The sequence below is a fragment of the Antechinus flavipes genome, chromosome 6 (genome assembly GCF_016432865.1).
Source record: "Antechinus flavipes isolate AdamAnt ecotype Samford, QLD, Australia chromosome 6, AdamAnt_v2, whole genome shotgun sequence".
Classification (NCBI taxonomy): domain Eukaryota; kingdom Metazoa; phylum Chordata; class Mammalia; order Dasyuromorphia; family Dasyuridae; genus Antechinus; species Antechinus flavipes.
Genome location: NC_067403.1, coordinates 248722125 through 248735956, shown reverse-complemented (window position 1 = coordinate 248735956; position 13832 = coordinate 248722125). Strand labels below are relative to the sequence as shown.

Sequence of the window (13832 nt, the reverse complement as noted above, 5' to 3'; positions counted from 1 at the left end):
GCTCAATAGTTGCCACTATACAGACTTACTATTTAAACCACGTGCAAGGAAAATGCTTTATAAACCTAAAAAGTGTTACAGAGATGTGAATTGTTATTTTTCTACTAACTTAAGTTGCTATGAAGGTAGTACTTGGCACTATTCCAAAATGTCCTCAACATAGAAAAATCTCACTAAAGTAAGTAGTTAAGGAGTTATAATTCTGCTAAGTGCTGAGGCAGTTCACAACATTTGATTAGGTAGCAAAGATGTGGACAATGCAAATGGGGATCAGGTTTATTCCTGAAACAATCTAAATGAAGGACAAGATCGGAAGGGGTAAAAGAAGAAAAAATGGATGTATAAACAAACAAATGTGCGTGCATTCTTTTGAAACTGAATATATGCCCATACACTGAATCAACATGATAAAAAGACAATTAAAAGCATGCAACATATCAGACAAGGCTTCCCAATTATTTTACATTAAAAGTAATTAACAAAACATCACTACATTTCAAATGGAATTTGAAGCATGCCTTTCTAAGTGGGGTTTGTAGGTCTCATCTCTTGGGTCGTCTTTGAAGGGTATTTCCTCTTCGCTGATCAACATCTCCTCTTCCTCCTCCTCCTCTTCATCACTACTAAAAGGAGAAAGCCAAACAAAAGAGGTGATGGAAATTCTACAACTGGATTTACTTTGTGATCACTTAAATGTCACCATTCATTAAGTCTAATTATTCAACCAGGCTTCCAATTCTAATAATCTAGCCAAAGTAAAATCTAGTCAGCCGTTTTTTCCAGGTTATAAATGCCACATGAGTATGTTTTGTATGTGTATGTGTTTTTATGTATACGCATAGAAATAAAAAAACTGATGTTGCTACGAGTACAGGAATTGCTTAGTTATTGTTTAAAGCCTTTTACAAAATTAAAATGCTTGAATTCAAACAGGAAGTTTTAATGAACCCTCCCTCTAACTAACAATGGATTATTTTGAAAATTAATCAAAGAAAAGTAGTTGTGAATCTGGGAACAGTATCCTATTCTCTTAAAAGATTAAATTCCTTGTTTTCTCTAATGATTCTCAAGCATTTCAGAATTCCGACTCATTATGTTGAAGTGCTTTGAGATATCCCTTTTATATGATTAGAAACATTCTAGGATTATTTAACACCAGTTTCAGAAATTGCTGCCATATATTTGTCCTCTAAGTAAAATGGAAAAAAATTCTAAAAAATGATGACTCCACCCCATCAATCTTTTACACTCTCCTTTACCATTTCCTAGTGGGCAAAAGAAGTTTCATGGTTGTTTTAAGAATGGCTTGAGAATTGGCTTAAAAAAGACTGAATTTAAATTCTGTAAGAATAATGAACCTCTATTCCAGAAAACAACTAGGATCATAAGGTTTTAATGGTGGAATCTTAAGAGATTTGTCCAAATCCCTTGTTTGGTAGATGAAGAAATTGAGACTTGAGATATCATTAATCATTAGTAAGAACAAGAATGAAGAAAAACAAAACCTGATTTCACATTAACAGTTACTGAATTGTTTAATGACTGTATTTCATGTTCTCAAACGAAATAAAAGTACATCCAGGGAATTTCCTACCTTACTCCACCAGGAGACTGATGTTCTTCTGTGATGTCTGGAGAAAAAATATGTATATGCTATTAGTTCTATCTCTGCTAACAAGAACCATAAATTATCATTTCAAAACAGTGAATTTTTCTTTTTTCAAATTAAGCTACTTTTTAGTCAGTAGCCAATAAGTTAATATACATTCAACATTTGTTATCTAGCAGCTGATCATTCTACAACTGTTTCCCACTTTCACTATACCGTATTCAAGTTGTTCTGTATTGGGTTCTGATTTACAAATCAGCTGCAAGGAGCCAGTCTTGGACCTCGAACTTCTCGTGTTCTCTGTGTCACACTGGCGAGAGGCAGCGGTCCTGCTGCTGCTGCGCCAGCCCCGGCTGGGTCGAGAAGCAGCAATAGAAGCTTCCTGAGCAAGTGTAGAGTTGTCTTCCTCCTCCTTCTCCTCCTTGGGATCTGAGACAAAAAAACGACACACAAGACTCTTTGTGAGTTAACAGTTACATGAAACAGCTATGATGTCTGATATCATTTTTACATCCAATAAAGACAGGATACAAATTAGAGGTTATGCTCTGTATCACAAATACCTGCCTTCTCCCTTCTTACTCCAAAGCCACATGCTGGTTTGGGTTGCCAACTGACCTTGTTTCTTACTGAATATTTCTTAGATAACCCTTTATTCCTCTGCTACTATAAAGTAAGAATCTTCATTCTTTTCTAACCTTTCTTATTTTGGTAATCTTATTGTTCACTTCCCCTGTCCTCCCATAGATGAGGGAAAAAACCCAAACCAAAACAAAAGGGCCACATCTGAAAGCGATTCACAAGCCTTATTTCTCATTGGTGCTTTGGAATAAAAGATGATCAATGTACCGATCAGTTAAGTCTTGTTTCTTTCTTTACATTGTTGTTGCTATTTTAAAATGTTTCAAGTTCTACTAACTTCATTTTGCATGTTTTCTTATGTTTCTCGAATATATTTATTACTTTCATATGCCATACTTAACCTTAGTTTCCAGGTCTTTCCCATGAACCACTATGAAGAGTTGCTCTACATAGCTGTGTACATAATGGGAGGAGGAGGGACTTTTATCAATTTGGGGGCTATTAGGCCTAGTAGTGCTATTACAGTAAGGTCAAAGGACTTGCATAATTGAATGACTCTTGGATAAGATCTTGTGCAATCCACAGACACACCTCCTTCCTGGTCCCATGCCTGGAACTTTCCCTTTTCCTCTCTTCCTTCTGGTTTCCTTCTAAATCTTATATTCTCAAACCTCTCCATGACTCCCTCTATCCTTACCCCCTCATCATTTGAGAGAAATTTGTACCATATTTAAATGAAAAATGAAACAAAAGAAAACTTAAGGCTATATACACCAAGAGCTCTTACTTTCCCCTTCTCATCATCTCCTTCAGATGCCTTATGCTATTCTGTCCAAGACCCCTGTCTCACAAAGCTGTCAAGACCCATCAATATCACCATCAGGACACCTCTCCATTACCCCTCTTCCCAACTCTTCTGATGCTGCTATCACCCTGGTTGGTCTACCACAAATCTTTCCTTCATCTAATCCATATTCCACTCAGCAGCCAAAGTGATTTTCCTAAAGCACAGGTCTGATCTGTGCTAGGGGATCAAAATCAAAATCCTGTTTGGCCTTCAAAATCCTTTATAACCTGGCTCCTTCCCTCACTCCCCTTCCCTTCCCCCCCCCCCCCCAACCTGGACCATCAAATCTCTGACCCCTTTTGCATATACAAACCCTTTGATACAGGGACAATGGCTCCTTGCTAATTCCATTTCTTGGCTCCAGAAATCTTCTTGAGTTGCTCCCTACTCCTGGAATGCTGCTCCTCTCTGCCTCCACGCTTCATGTTGCAGCCAAAATTCTGCCCTATCCACTATGCTTTTCCTCTTAATCTAGTACTTTTTCCTCTTTTGATTACTTTCTATTTATTCTGGAGATAGCCACTTATAGTTATTGCTCCCATTTGATTGGGAAGTCTTTTTGAGAATAAGACTATCTTTTGCCTTTTCTTCTTCTTAACACAATTCTGCCAGTGCTTAATGCAAAGCTTACTAAGGGGGGAAAAAAAGCTCAACCAAAGTCTCATTTTCCTGGTATTTCTTAATCTCACTACCTTCCATCTCACACTAGCTTCAATTTACGATGCATGTGTATATATGGAGAGATGCTTGTACAGGTTGATTTGCATATTGCTACCACTGTATTGTGAGCTCCTTGAAGACAGAATTCTTTTTGCCTTTTCCCCTTGTGTTAATTAGTGCCAGGTAGATAGATGTTTAATATTCGTTGACTTGACTTTATTTAGGTGTAGTTCCAAATTACTTTCTAAATGTGGGCTTCACTTACCTCCAGTATTTTTGGCTGCTACTGTCATAATGGTTTCGAAATAATTCCCCTCAGATTCTATAACTGTAAAGCTGATTTTAAAAACATTTAAAATATGTTTTTATTATTTGACTTTAAGTTCATTCCCTATTCACATTTCTGTGCTCTCATCAGAAGTAGGTCTTTTGGGAGCAGCTAGGTGATTGAGTGGATAGAGCACCATCAGGAAGACCCCAAGTTCAAATCATACCTCATAAATACTAGCTGGATGATCTCAGGCAAGTGGGTCTTTTTTGTCATCATAAAAAATGAGAAGCTCATGGCCATCTTATTCCCCGCCCATTTCACAGACTACCCCCTATTCTTTTCTTCCTTTGTTCCCTTGACATCTCTCATGAAGTAGCCCTTCTCCTTGTCAATCAGTCCCAAGCCCTTATTTTGTGCCCTTGCTTGACCCACCTCAGTATTTCTTCTTTTCCCTCTTCCAAACTCCTTATCAACTGGCTCCTTCTCTACATGGCTAGGTCTCTTCTGAACCATAAAAACCCTAAACTTGATGCTGCATCACCCTCTACCTCTCTGCCACATCTGATGTCCCCCACCCCTATTTACTCTTCAATCCCTCATGACCTGAATTCTGACTTTACAACTCATGAAAACTCTCTCTCCAAGATAGTGAACACAGCTGTTAAATGTGGCAGGCTTTCTCCCCCTCGATTCTCATTCTCATTGACCTTTCCAATCACCCCCTCAATGTCATTTATTTGATCATCTATCCAATCACTAATATTGGCCAGAATATTCCAAGTAGATCCTTAGGATATTCCCTAAGGATTTGTGATGGGCATTTTTTCTCTGTAACCTCTACTCCTGAATGCCCTGAATCAAATGAGTTCAAATGTATATCTACATCTAATCCTAATCCTTATCCTTCTAAAAGATTCAGTCTCACATTACCTACTCCTAAAGAGACATCTTTATCCACATGTCAAATCAGCCTCAAACTGATAGTCTAATTAGAAATCCTCTTCCTGACAACTTACTTCTTTTTCTAAATTTCCTATAATTTTTGATGAGGGAATAATGTTTTTTGCTAACCAAGTGTAAAGTTGGTGACTTTAATTTTACATTCTCCAAACTTTCCCCAGAGCTGAATGCCTTATCTTATCAATCCTACCTCTAGAAAAATCTCTTTTCCTCTCCCAAATCTCATGGCCACATGTCCATGTGTGTCTCATCCCTTATTGTTCCAACTCTTGCAAGTAACTTATTTGGTCTCCATTTCTAGTCTGGCCTAGTTTAGTCCTTCTTCCACTTGACTGCCCAATTATTCCTAAAACATAGGTCTAACCTTGTTAATAACCCTCTATTCACAATTTTCAATGGGCTCACTGAGACTTAGAATTCTAGCATCTACCTTCTGACTCGCAATTACCTTTACAGATTTTTGCTGTTCTACTAGTAATTTCTTGTTCTTGATGTTCCATTCTTGATTTCTACATCTTTGCCCACGGCATGTCTGGAATGTCCTCCTTACCCCAACTTCTCAGAATTCTTAAATTACTTCAAGGCAAAGCTCAGATACACAATATATAGATTGAGTTGCCTAATATTTAGTGTTTTTCCTCTCCCTTCAAATAATTCAAAAAAATTATGTACCCCTATACCACTGTGTAAAATAATAAACTTAATGGTGGGGACAACTGTGTTTCTCTTTTGATATTTGAACAAGCAGAAATGTAGTAATTATTAAATCCAATCTCATACTTTAGAGCTAGAGGGTACTTCAAGAGATTTGCTAAGAAGCAGGTAAAGTATTTTGAGAATGAGCTCTCTAGAGACTAGAAAACTTAAATGCCTTGCTCAAAATTGTAATGCTGAGACCGAGAAGGAACTAGAGTCCAAACTGCCATCAAATGCATCAAAAAGCAATGCTCTGCTTCGAATTCAGGTTCAGCCAGGTCCCCACAATCATTGTTCAATAAGAAATCCTGCCAAGTCTCTCTCAAAGGGTTGTTATCTTCCCTATCAAGAAATAAAGCTGTGAAAGATAGGGGAAACCCTGTTCTTGGCCTGTCATAGATTTATCACTGGATCTGACATGAAGAGAGATGAATAATTATGTTTTACCACTGAAACCTAAGAACCACTGACCATGTACAGGAAGTACTTATTAAATGCTTTTTGATTCAACCAAGGTGAATGGAACATAATATAATAGAAACTCAAGTTCTAGCCCCAAACCAGCCAATAAGTAGTTGCATTATTTTGTACAAGTCACTTGCCTTGTATGGACCTGTTTCCTCATCTATAAAATATGGTCAGTTTAGGCTATCTAGCTGTCACTTCTAGACCAAAAATTCTATGCTGTTATAAAGCAGTATTTCTTTATAAGCTAATTTAAATCAGTAAATGGGCAAAGCAGAAGGAGGGCACCAATTTTTCCAATTTAGCACTTGGTTTATAAGAAAGAACTATGTGAACCTACTATAACACAAATACAACATGACTTTTACTGTCTTCTGTAATAAAACTCTCATTTCAAGGCTAGTAAAATGATATGTCATTCTGTATCTCCCAGAACAAGTAGTTGTGGTTTTTCCTCTCTGAAAATAACAAAACTTCAAACAAAACTTTCAAAGATTTAGAAAGGAATGGAAATGTTTTTACAAATCTTGACAACATTTATTCATTTTGAAATCAGTACTAGTAGGTCAGTGACCAATACGCTTCTCTTGAACCTTTTTCATCTTTTTACCTGTATGCTTTAAGATCTCAAAATCATTCAAATCAACTCCAATTTTAGAGGAGAAAATCAAGATCTTAAAGAAGTAAAGTGACTTGTCCAAGATCAAATTTCTGCACCCATTAAAGATATATTTCCTGATCTAAATTTTAAAATTGAGGAGTCAGTTTATATTTTTCCCTTAAAAACATTATTTTTCCCTCAATTAATGTGACCCTCTGATGATTTTTCTGTGGTTCTACAGTCCTGCTAGAAAAGACTCATCATTCTCCGTGGCCTTAACCCCAAAGCAGTGTTGCCCTCATGTGGTCATTTCAAAAGTTTAAAGACACATTAATTGCAAACTACTTTAAAAGAAAAAAAATGTTAAAAAGATTAAGCATAATTCTGAAATTATGATAATGAATCAGAGAATTCCCATCCTTTGAGTTTCCACTTAACTCACTTTACCTTCTTTAGAGTTATTTGTGTGCAGGTTATGTCTTTTAATCTAAATTGCACTCTCCCTGAAGAAAAAGGATATACATGTCCTTCTCTGGGTTTCTACTGAACAAAGTACTGACCATTCAATATTACTTAAATGAACTGCAACAAAGTAAATTCTATGTTAACATATTAAACTTTGTACACTGTATGAACTCAAATATTTGTTGAATCACCAATTCATTTTTAAACCGTTTGAAGATCCAACAAAATACCGATCGATGTCAATAAATTTGTATGTTTTTTAAAGTTAATTAAAAAGATTGGCTTCTGTTGTTTTACTCTATTTTTAAAGTCCTGCCATGGCTGCAGTAATATATATAACCAATCTTCCTAAGGTTTATTTTGTGTCTCCATAACTGAAGCTATTATACCACATCTCCTCATTTCATTGAAATGATCTCAGGGTTCTAGTGATTCTGTTCTGATGGAGCAGGTGAGAAGGGCACTGGAGCCACAAGATCTGGCCTCAATTTCTTATACTGTCCAAGTGACTTTGTCCTCTGGGAATCAGTTTGTTCAAGTGCAAACCAAAAAGTCTGGACAAAAACACAAAGAGTTTTTCCTGCTGTGCATGTAACAATCTTCTGACTCAGCAATTTTGGAAAAATCTCAAATATGAGCCTTATTGTGGATGAGAAAGTCTGCTGGTTTAAAGAATAAGCAAACTAAACAGGTTTCTGACCAAATAAGTTTAAGTTACAAACAGATGGGGTTGTGAGAGGAACATGGTATAGTGGGACAAGTACTACATTTGGATGCCCAGGGTATGGGGTCAGATCCAGAGTATGCTTCATGAGGATCTTGGGCAACTTTATTTCTCTGAGTCTCAGTCTTTTCATCTGTAAAATGATGGGTTAGAGTAGCTGGTTTCCAATAATGATACTTAAATTATTGAAGCCTAGAGGATTAACATATACTCTGCTACCTTGGAACATTGACTAGAATGATTTCAGAGTGCTGTACTGTGAATTATTGGGAGCCTTTTAAAAAATGTTTCACATTATTGTCTCAAATAATATAACTAGCACTCATTCCATGAGCTTCAGTACCTTATTGCTTCATTTTACAAAAAGCATTTAAAGAAAAAAAAATCAAAGAAGAGAATCCTACATTTTTGATGTTCTTTATCCTATCAAAAAGAATGAGGGCTGTTAAGAAATCCAGATACTGAATAAAACCTTCTAAATCATAGAACGAATGTTCTCAGAAAGTAAACAGACCCATTTTAACCCTACATCATCACAAGATTATTCTCAGTATCAAAGAATCAATCATTTCACAGTATAAAAAATCAAGAAAGACACACTTGGTCCACATTGCCAAGAATACAACAGACTGATTCAGAATCATTGGCAACAACAGTTCCAAGAAGGAATCCAAAAACCAAAATAATTCTCTTATTCTTCCCATAACCTTTTAACAGGTGCTTAGGGGAAAAAAAAATACACTTATTGTATATGTTGATTTCAGTCTTATATTAAAATAACAAAATTAAATCTTCTTAACTCCTCAATGTAGGTATTTTACAGATCTGTCCTTGGCTTTCTTTCTCTCTTAATCTTACACCCCACCCCCTGTCACAGAAGGGGTAGAGCGGGCTAAGGAACAAAAAAGGGAGAATTTCCTTCTCTCTCAGAACTTCCAACTCTAGGCTTCAAAATGTCTCTCTCCAGTTCTGGCTTCCTGGTGGCAGGGTCTACCCTCACATCTCCAAGTGGTTGTAGCACATCTCCTTGTTGATTTCCAAATGGTATCTCAAATTGAATAAGCCTTACCTTTTCTGCTCCCTGATTTCATTGAGTTAGTGGTGAATATTCATGCCCACGGTCATGCACTCGAAGGTTCTCTTCCGTGTTTCATTCAACTCAAAAATCTTCAGCTTTTACTACTATTCAGAGCAATTGAAACTCTTCTGCCTAGCAGTCAAGGCTTTCTACAACTTAGCACCCCCCTCTTTTTCCAATCTTATCTCATAACGTGATCTATATAGTCAAAATAGACATCTCTTTGTCTTCTTATCAGGCCCACAGGTTGGTCAGTTCCTATGACCAGAATGTCCTCAAGGCTTCATCTTTATCTAAATCAATAAATAACTATCTGCTAAAGTCTCTTACTTTTAAAAACTCATCTCAAATACCATCTTCTTTAAGATGCTTTCCCTGACTTAACATAAAAAAACTAATAACCTTGCCAGCTGAAGCTTATACATCATTCTGTTTTTTTTCAACTCTCTGCTGTACTCATGAACTACTATGCATGGATGTTTCACATATTCCTACTAAATTATAAAGTGAGGAAAGGATCAGCTCTTATCTAAAGTGCACTTAACATATTTTGTTTCAGTTTTTACCAAAATGTCTTAGGAACTATACTAAAACTCAAATCACACCCCCTATCTTCTTTTAAGAAAACAACAACAACAACAAAAAATGTGATAATACTCTCCCAACTGTTCAGCTCTCACAACAGGAAGAGAGGCCCAACTGCTTGTCCTAGAACAAGTCCCAGAGCTTTCCCACTTCAATGTTTTTGTTCAGAATGTTCCATTCTCTTGGAATGCCTACTCTTGGGCCTATCTAGCTCCTCCCTTTATTTAATGCTCACTATATATATGTCAGTCACTGTGCTAAGCACTAGGGATAGCAAAGGAAGTAAAAGACAGTCCCTACTTATTCTCAAGGAGCTTAAAAACTAAAAGTAGAGAAAGGGGAAAAGAAGCAACTTGTGAACAACAAAGCAAGCTGTGAAATAATACTTGCAAGAGGGAACCCACTGGAATTAAGATCAGTTAAGGAAGGCTCCCTGTAGTGGATTTTAGTTGGAACTTTAAAGGTAGCTGGGGAGGTTGGTAATTGGAATGGAGCAGGGAGAACACTCTAGCCCTGTGCAATGGCCATAGGAAGTGTCTTTTTTGTGGACTAGCCAGGAGGCCATGTCTCTGTATCTAAGAGCATGTGCTGGAGATTAAGGCAGATGAAGCCTAATTTTCCAAGCACCATTTTTACAAAGTCCTCCCTGATTCCTTCCCTTACCATGGGACTTTGTACCGTTAACTGTTTTTTTACATTGTATGTTGCATTACGGTGACCTGTGTACACATCTTATCTCTCTGCTACTGAGAGATAACAAACAACTTCCATGAGGGCAGAGACCAAGTCATCTCCTTGTTCTTCCCAGGGATGGTACAGAATTGTGCACAATTATTTACTTTATGAACAGCAAAGATCAGAAAAATCACTTAAAGATCATATAACTAAAAGTAGTTTTAGCTCTCAATAGTACTTCTATCAATCCATTTTGTTTATTGTTTTATAGATCAGGAAAGAAATTAAATTTCAAAGAACTAGCTGTAAATGCAACAGCAGTTTCTAAGAAATTATATGATTTCTTTGGGTACACACCCCCCCCTTCAATATATTTTAAAATTCCTAAAATATCTTCATTAAGTTCATGCTGATATTCTTAGTTGATGCCAATGATTTCATGATTTTTGGAGAACTAAGCTAACAATTTTTCAACTGAACCTATCCTAAAAATAAATGCTGAACACAAAGAGAAAAGAAAAACAGAAATAGCTTATGTATTTTCAACAATCAACAAAAAACTACTAGATAAGGTAACAGATAAAAATCTGTTTGCCAAAATCCTGTCTTGGGAACGATGGCTTAATTGTGCCATCTCTACCCCCTCTTTACAGAACAGGCAAAAGATATTTTCATGCTTAAAACTGTTGAGTAATGTGGTTAATATTGTGTGGTAGGGGAATAGGAGAGAGATAGAGAATTGGGTCAGAGTCAGGTTGAAATCAAAGTAATTTACTTTTTTGATCTATTCCAAATTCTTTGGAGATGCAGGCTTTCATGTGAATTTTTTATTTCATTAAGTTACATTTAACAGTTATATGTTCTTCTGAACACATCTCCTATCTTTTAAGCCTAACCCATTAACTGGCAAATAGTCAGCTCAGCATGTAAATGTCTTTGGTAGAGGACACCCAAATCTACACATAAGCATTATATGATCAGCACTAAGTCTGGACAAAGCACCATGCACAGTTAGGTAGCTGAGAAAGGCAGACTTGGTGTCTCCAATGCCTTTGTTTTTCAGAACTGTTTAATGCTTCCTTCAGGCATGAAGATAAAATGAGATTTGAAAAACAATTACTTAAAAAAATCTATTTACTATAAAATAACCATAAATAGTAATTCCACGAAAACAAAAAATCCCCAGTTTCAAACTTCCTAAATACTACACATGGTTAATCCCTAATGCTCTATGATCATTCTGTTTAAAGAATATTCCAACCACTATTTTTCTTTACATTAACTCCAACAGAGACATCGAAACAGGTTCTATATAAGGAGGAAATTTCATTTCTTAGATAACTTTCTGTCATCCATGCAAAAGAGGCACAATTTCTTGGAAGAATTTTATACTCGCAAATAACTTTGCTGGCTCAAATAGGAAAAATATCCAGGTGAAGGGGTTAAATAAGAAAGCAGAAGTTTAACAAGAGTGACCGAGCTGGAAAATAAGCAAGAAAATGGCAAGGAATCTGGATTAATAGGATGAGATAATGTGAGCAGAACAGTATAGATGAGAGCAAAGAGACCAGCGAGATTGCTTCTGTACATACTATAGACATAAAGGACTACAAAACAGCCAGCTGGGAAGACAGTAGTTTCATAATAGACTAGAAGCGGCAAAGATTTTCAGGTTTTTGTAATATTAAGGTTCTTACTCATAAAGCTGGAGGAAATACATAAGGGAGGGAGAGGTAGAAAACTAAGGTCAATGCCATCATCCCATTTAGAACACAATTGACCCAGGAGAAGCTGAATGATAAATGTACATTTATAGTAGCAGAAACCATAAGAATAAAAGAATTCCCCCAAGATTCAGAAGAGAGATCTAGAAAAGAGGATGGGAAGTATCAATGGAAGACGAAGCCTACGAGAAGTTAGATCTGAAAATTGTTCTAACCTCAATTTATCTGGCTATGGGACTCTAGAGTTATTTCCCTTTGTTGTGTAATATAGCTTAAAGTTCTGTCACTTACAAAATAAAACCGGTAAACAAATAAAATAAAGTAGAACTGCAAGAAGCTAAGGAATCAATTCCTACTCCCAATTCCCAAAAGTAACAAAGTATATGGTGTAATGGGCTGAGGCTCGAGTTGATGCACTGAGGTCCTAAGCACGTGAGGCTAAATAGTAATTGCTCTATTAACATACATACACACACACACACACACACACACACACACACACACACACACACTAGAAGAAAGAATGGCCCTGCCCACTCTTTGTGCAAGTCCTGATGTGTTGTATAGGAAATGACGACAGGGGAGTGGAAAGGGAAAGAGTAAGACAGACTGCTGGCTGGTTTCTTGACAAAGCTGCTCGCATTGCCATCATGACCCCCTTTCACCTCCGATCCCCCTTCACCTCTGCTGGCTGGCTTCCTGTCGCAGCTGCCCATATTGCTATCGCAATCCCCCTTCACCTCAAAAACAATAAAGATTGAAGATTTTTCCCTTAACCTGAATTCCTGACTCTGGCTGATTTTAAATACACAGTCATCACAATATGGGAATTAGGGTTTTATATGCAGGCAACTCTTGAGAAATTTAACTATAAGCATTCTTAACTTTTCCTACATTGTAGGACTTCCTATGTTATTAGCTATATACCTAAGTGGGAAAGCAGGGCACCTGTTTAGGGTCTGAGCCATGGACTAGTGGAAGACATGTCAAAGATAAGAACAGTATTTAGGAACATAAAAAGGTTGGGTCTTGAAATGGCATTGAGACAGGATTAGCAACCAGGGTGAACTGTGAACTGTGCAGGCTGAAAAGGGGGGGGGGGGGGGGAGAGTATAAGATAAGCAATACCAAGATAACCAAAAGAAGCTCATGGAGGATCTCCTCTCTACTCTGCTCCTGAGTGATTTCATACTCACTTTATAATGAAGGCTTAAAATAGTTCTCTGTAAAAAACTGTTAACATAAGCAACATCCTCATTTACCTTATGCTTTTCTTTAGTTTAGAAAACACAAATAAAAAGTAAATGTTCATGACGCAAGGAGACGAGCACAAACGCTTTTCTGATGAGGACAATGAACTACAGTTGCAAGGGTAAGATAGAATCAAAGACCATACTAGAGTATGATAGCTGCCTACAGAGCTATGCAAACGACTAGGAGGTTCAAGTTCTGCTACTGAAAGCAAAGACAATCCTTGCTTACAGAGTAATTGGAAGAAAGTTAGTCCCCACCCATCCATACCCTCCATTCAGCAAAGGAAGAGACCAGAGGTCCAGAGAAGCAAAGAAGGATCCTGAGCCAAGGTTTCAGGGATTTTGCAAAAATAGAACCTGTTAAGGGAGGTGAAGAAAATCATTCTGCATCTTGCATTTACCATTCCAATTCTGTAATCCAAAGAAACTTGTTTCATACTGGTCATAAGGAATTCTTTAAAAGCTTTCCATTATCACACACATATGACATTAAACATACATCTGCACACATGTAGAAAATCAGAAATAAGTCAAAAATAAGTCTGTTTTTCTACTAGATGAGCATGTAGGATTCTCTTGTGGAAAGCAAGAGGGATAATTCAATGCTAAAAGAGCTCGAGTTGAAGTCAGAGGACCC

At 37.0% G+C, this 13832-nt stretch overlaps 1 protein-coding gene across 3 annotated transcripts in view; it reads right to left on the bottom strand.

Moving 5' to 3' along the window:
- Window positions 1–13832, bottom strand: part of ZFP91 (ZFP91 zinc finger protein, atypical E3 ubiquitin ligase) — a 33182-nt gene that overhangs the window by 10064 nt on the left and 9286 nt on the right. For 2 of the 3 annotated variants that reach the window (XM_051966653.1, XM_051966651.1), the window contains exons 3-5: window positions 1826–2038; window positions 1595–1631; window positions 519–623 (exon numbers count right to left, since the gene is read on the bottom strand). In XM_051966653.1, the coding sequence (XP_051822613.1) occupies window positions 519–623; window positions 1595–1631; window positions 1826–2038 (355 nt within the window). The remainder of the gene's footprint in view (window positions 1–518; window positions 624–1594; window positions 1632–1825; window positions 2039–13832) is intronic. The other variant, XM_051966652.1, reaches the window with a different exon arrangement.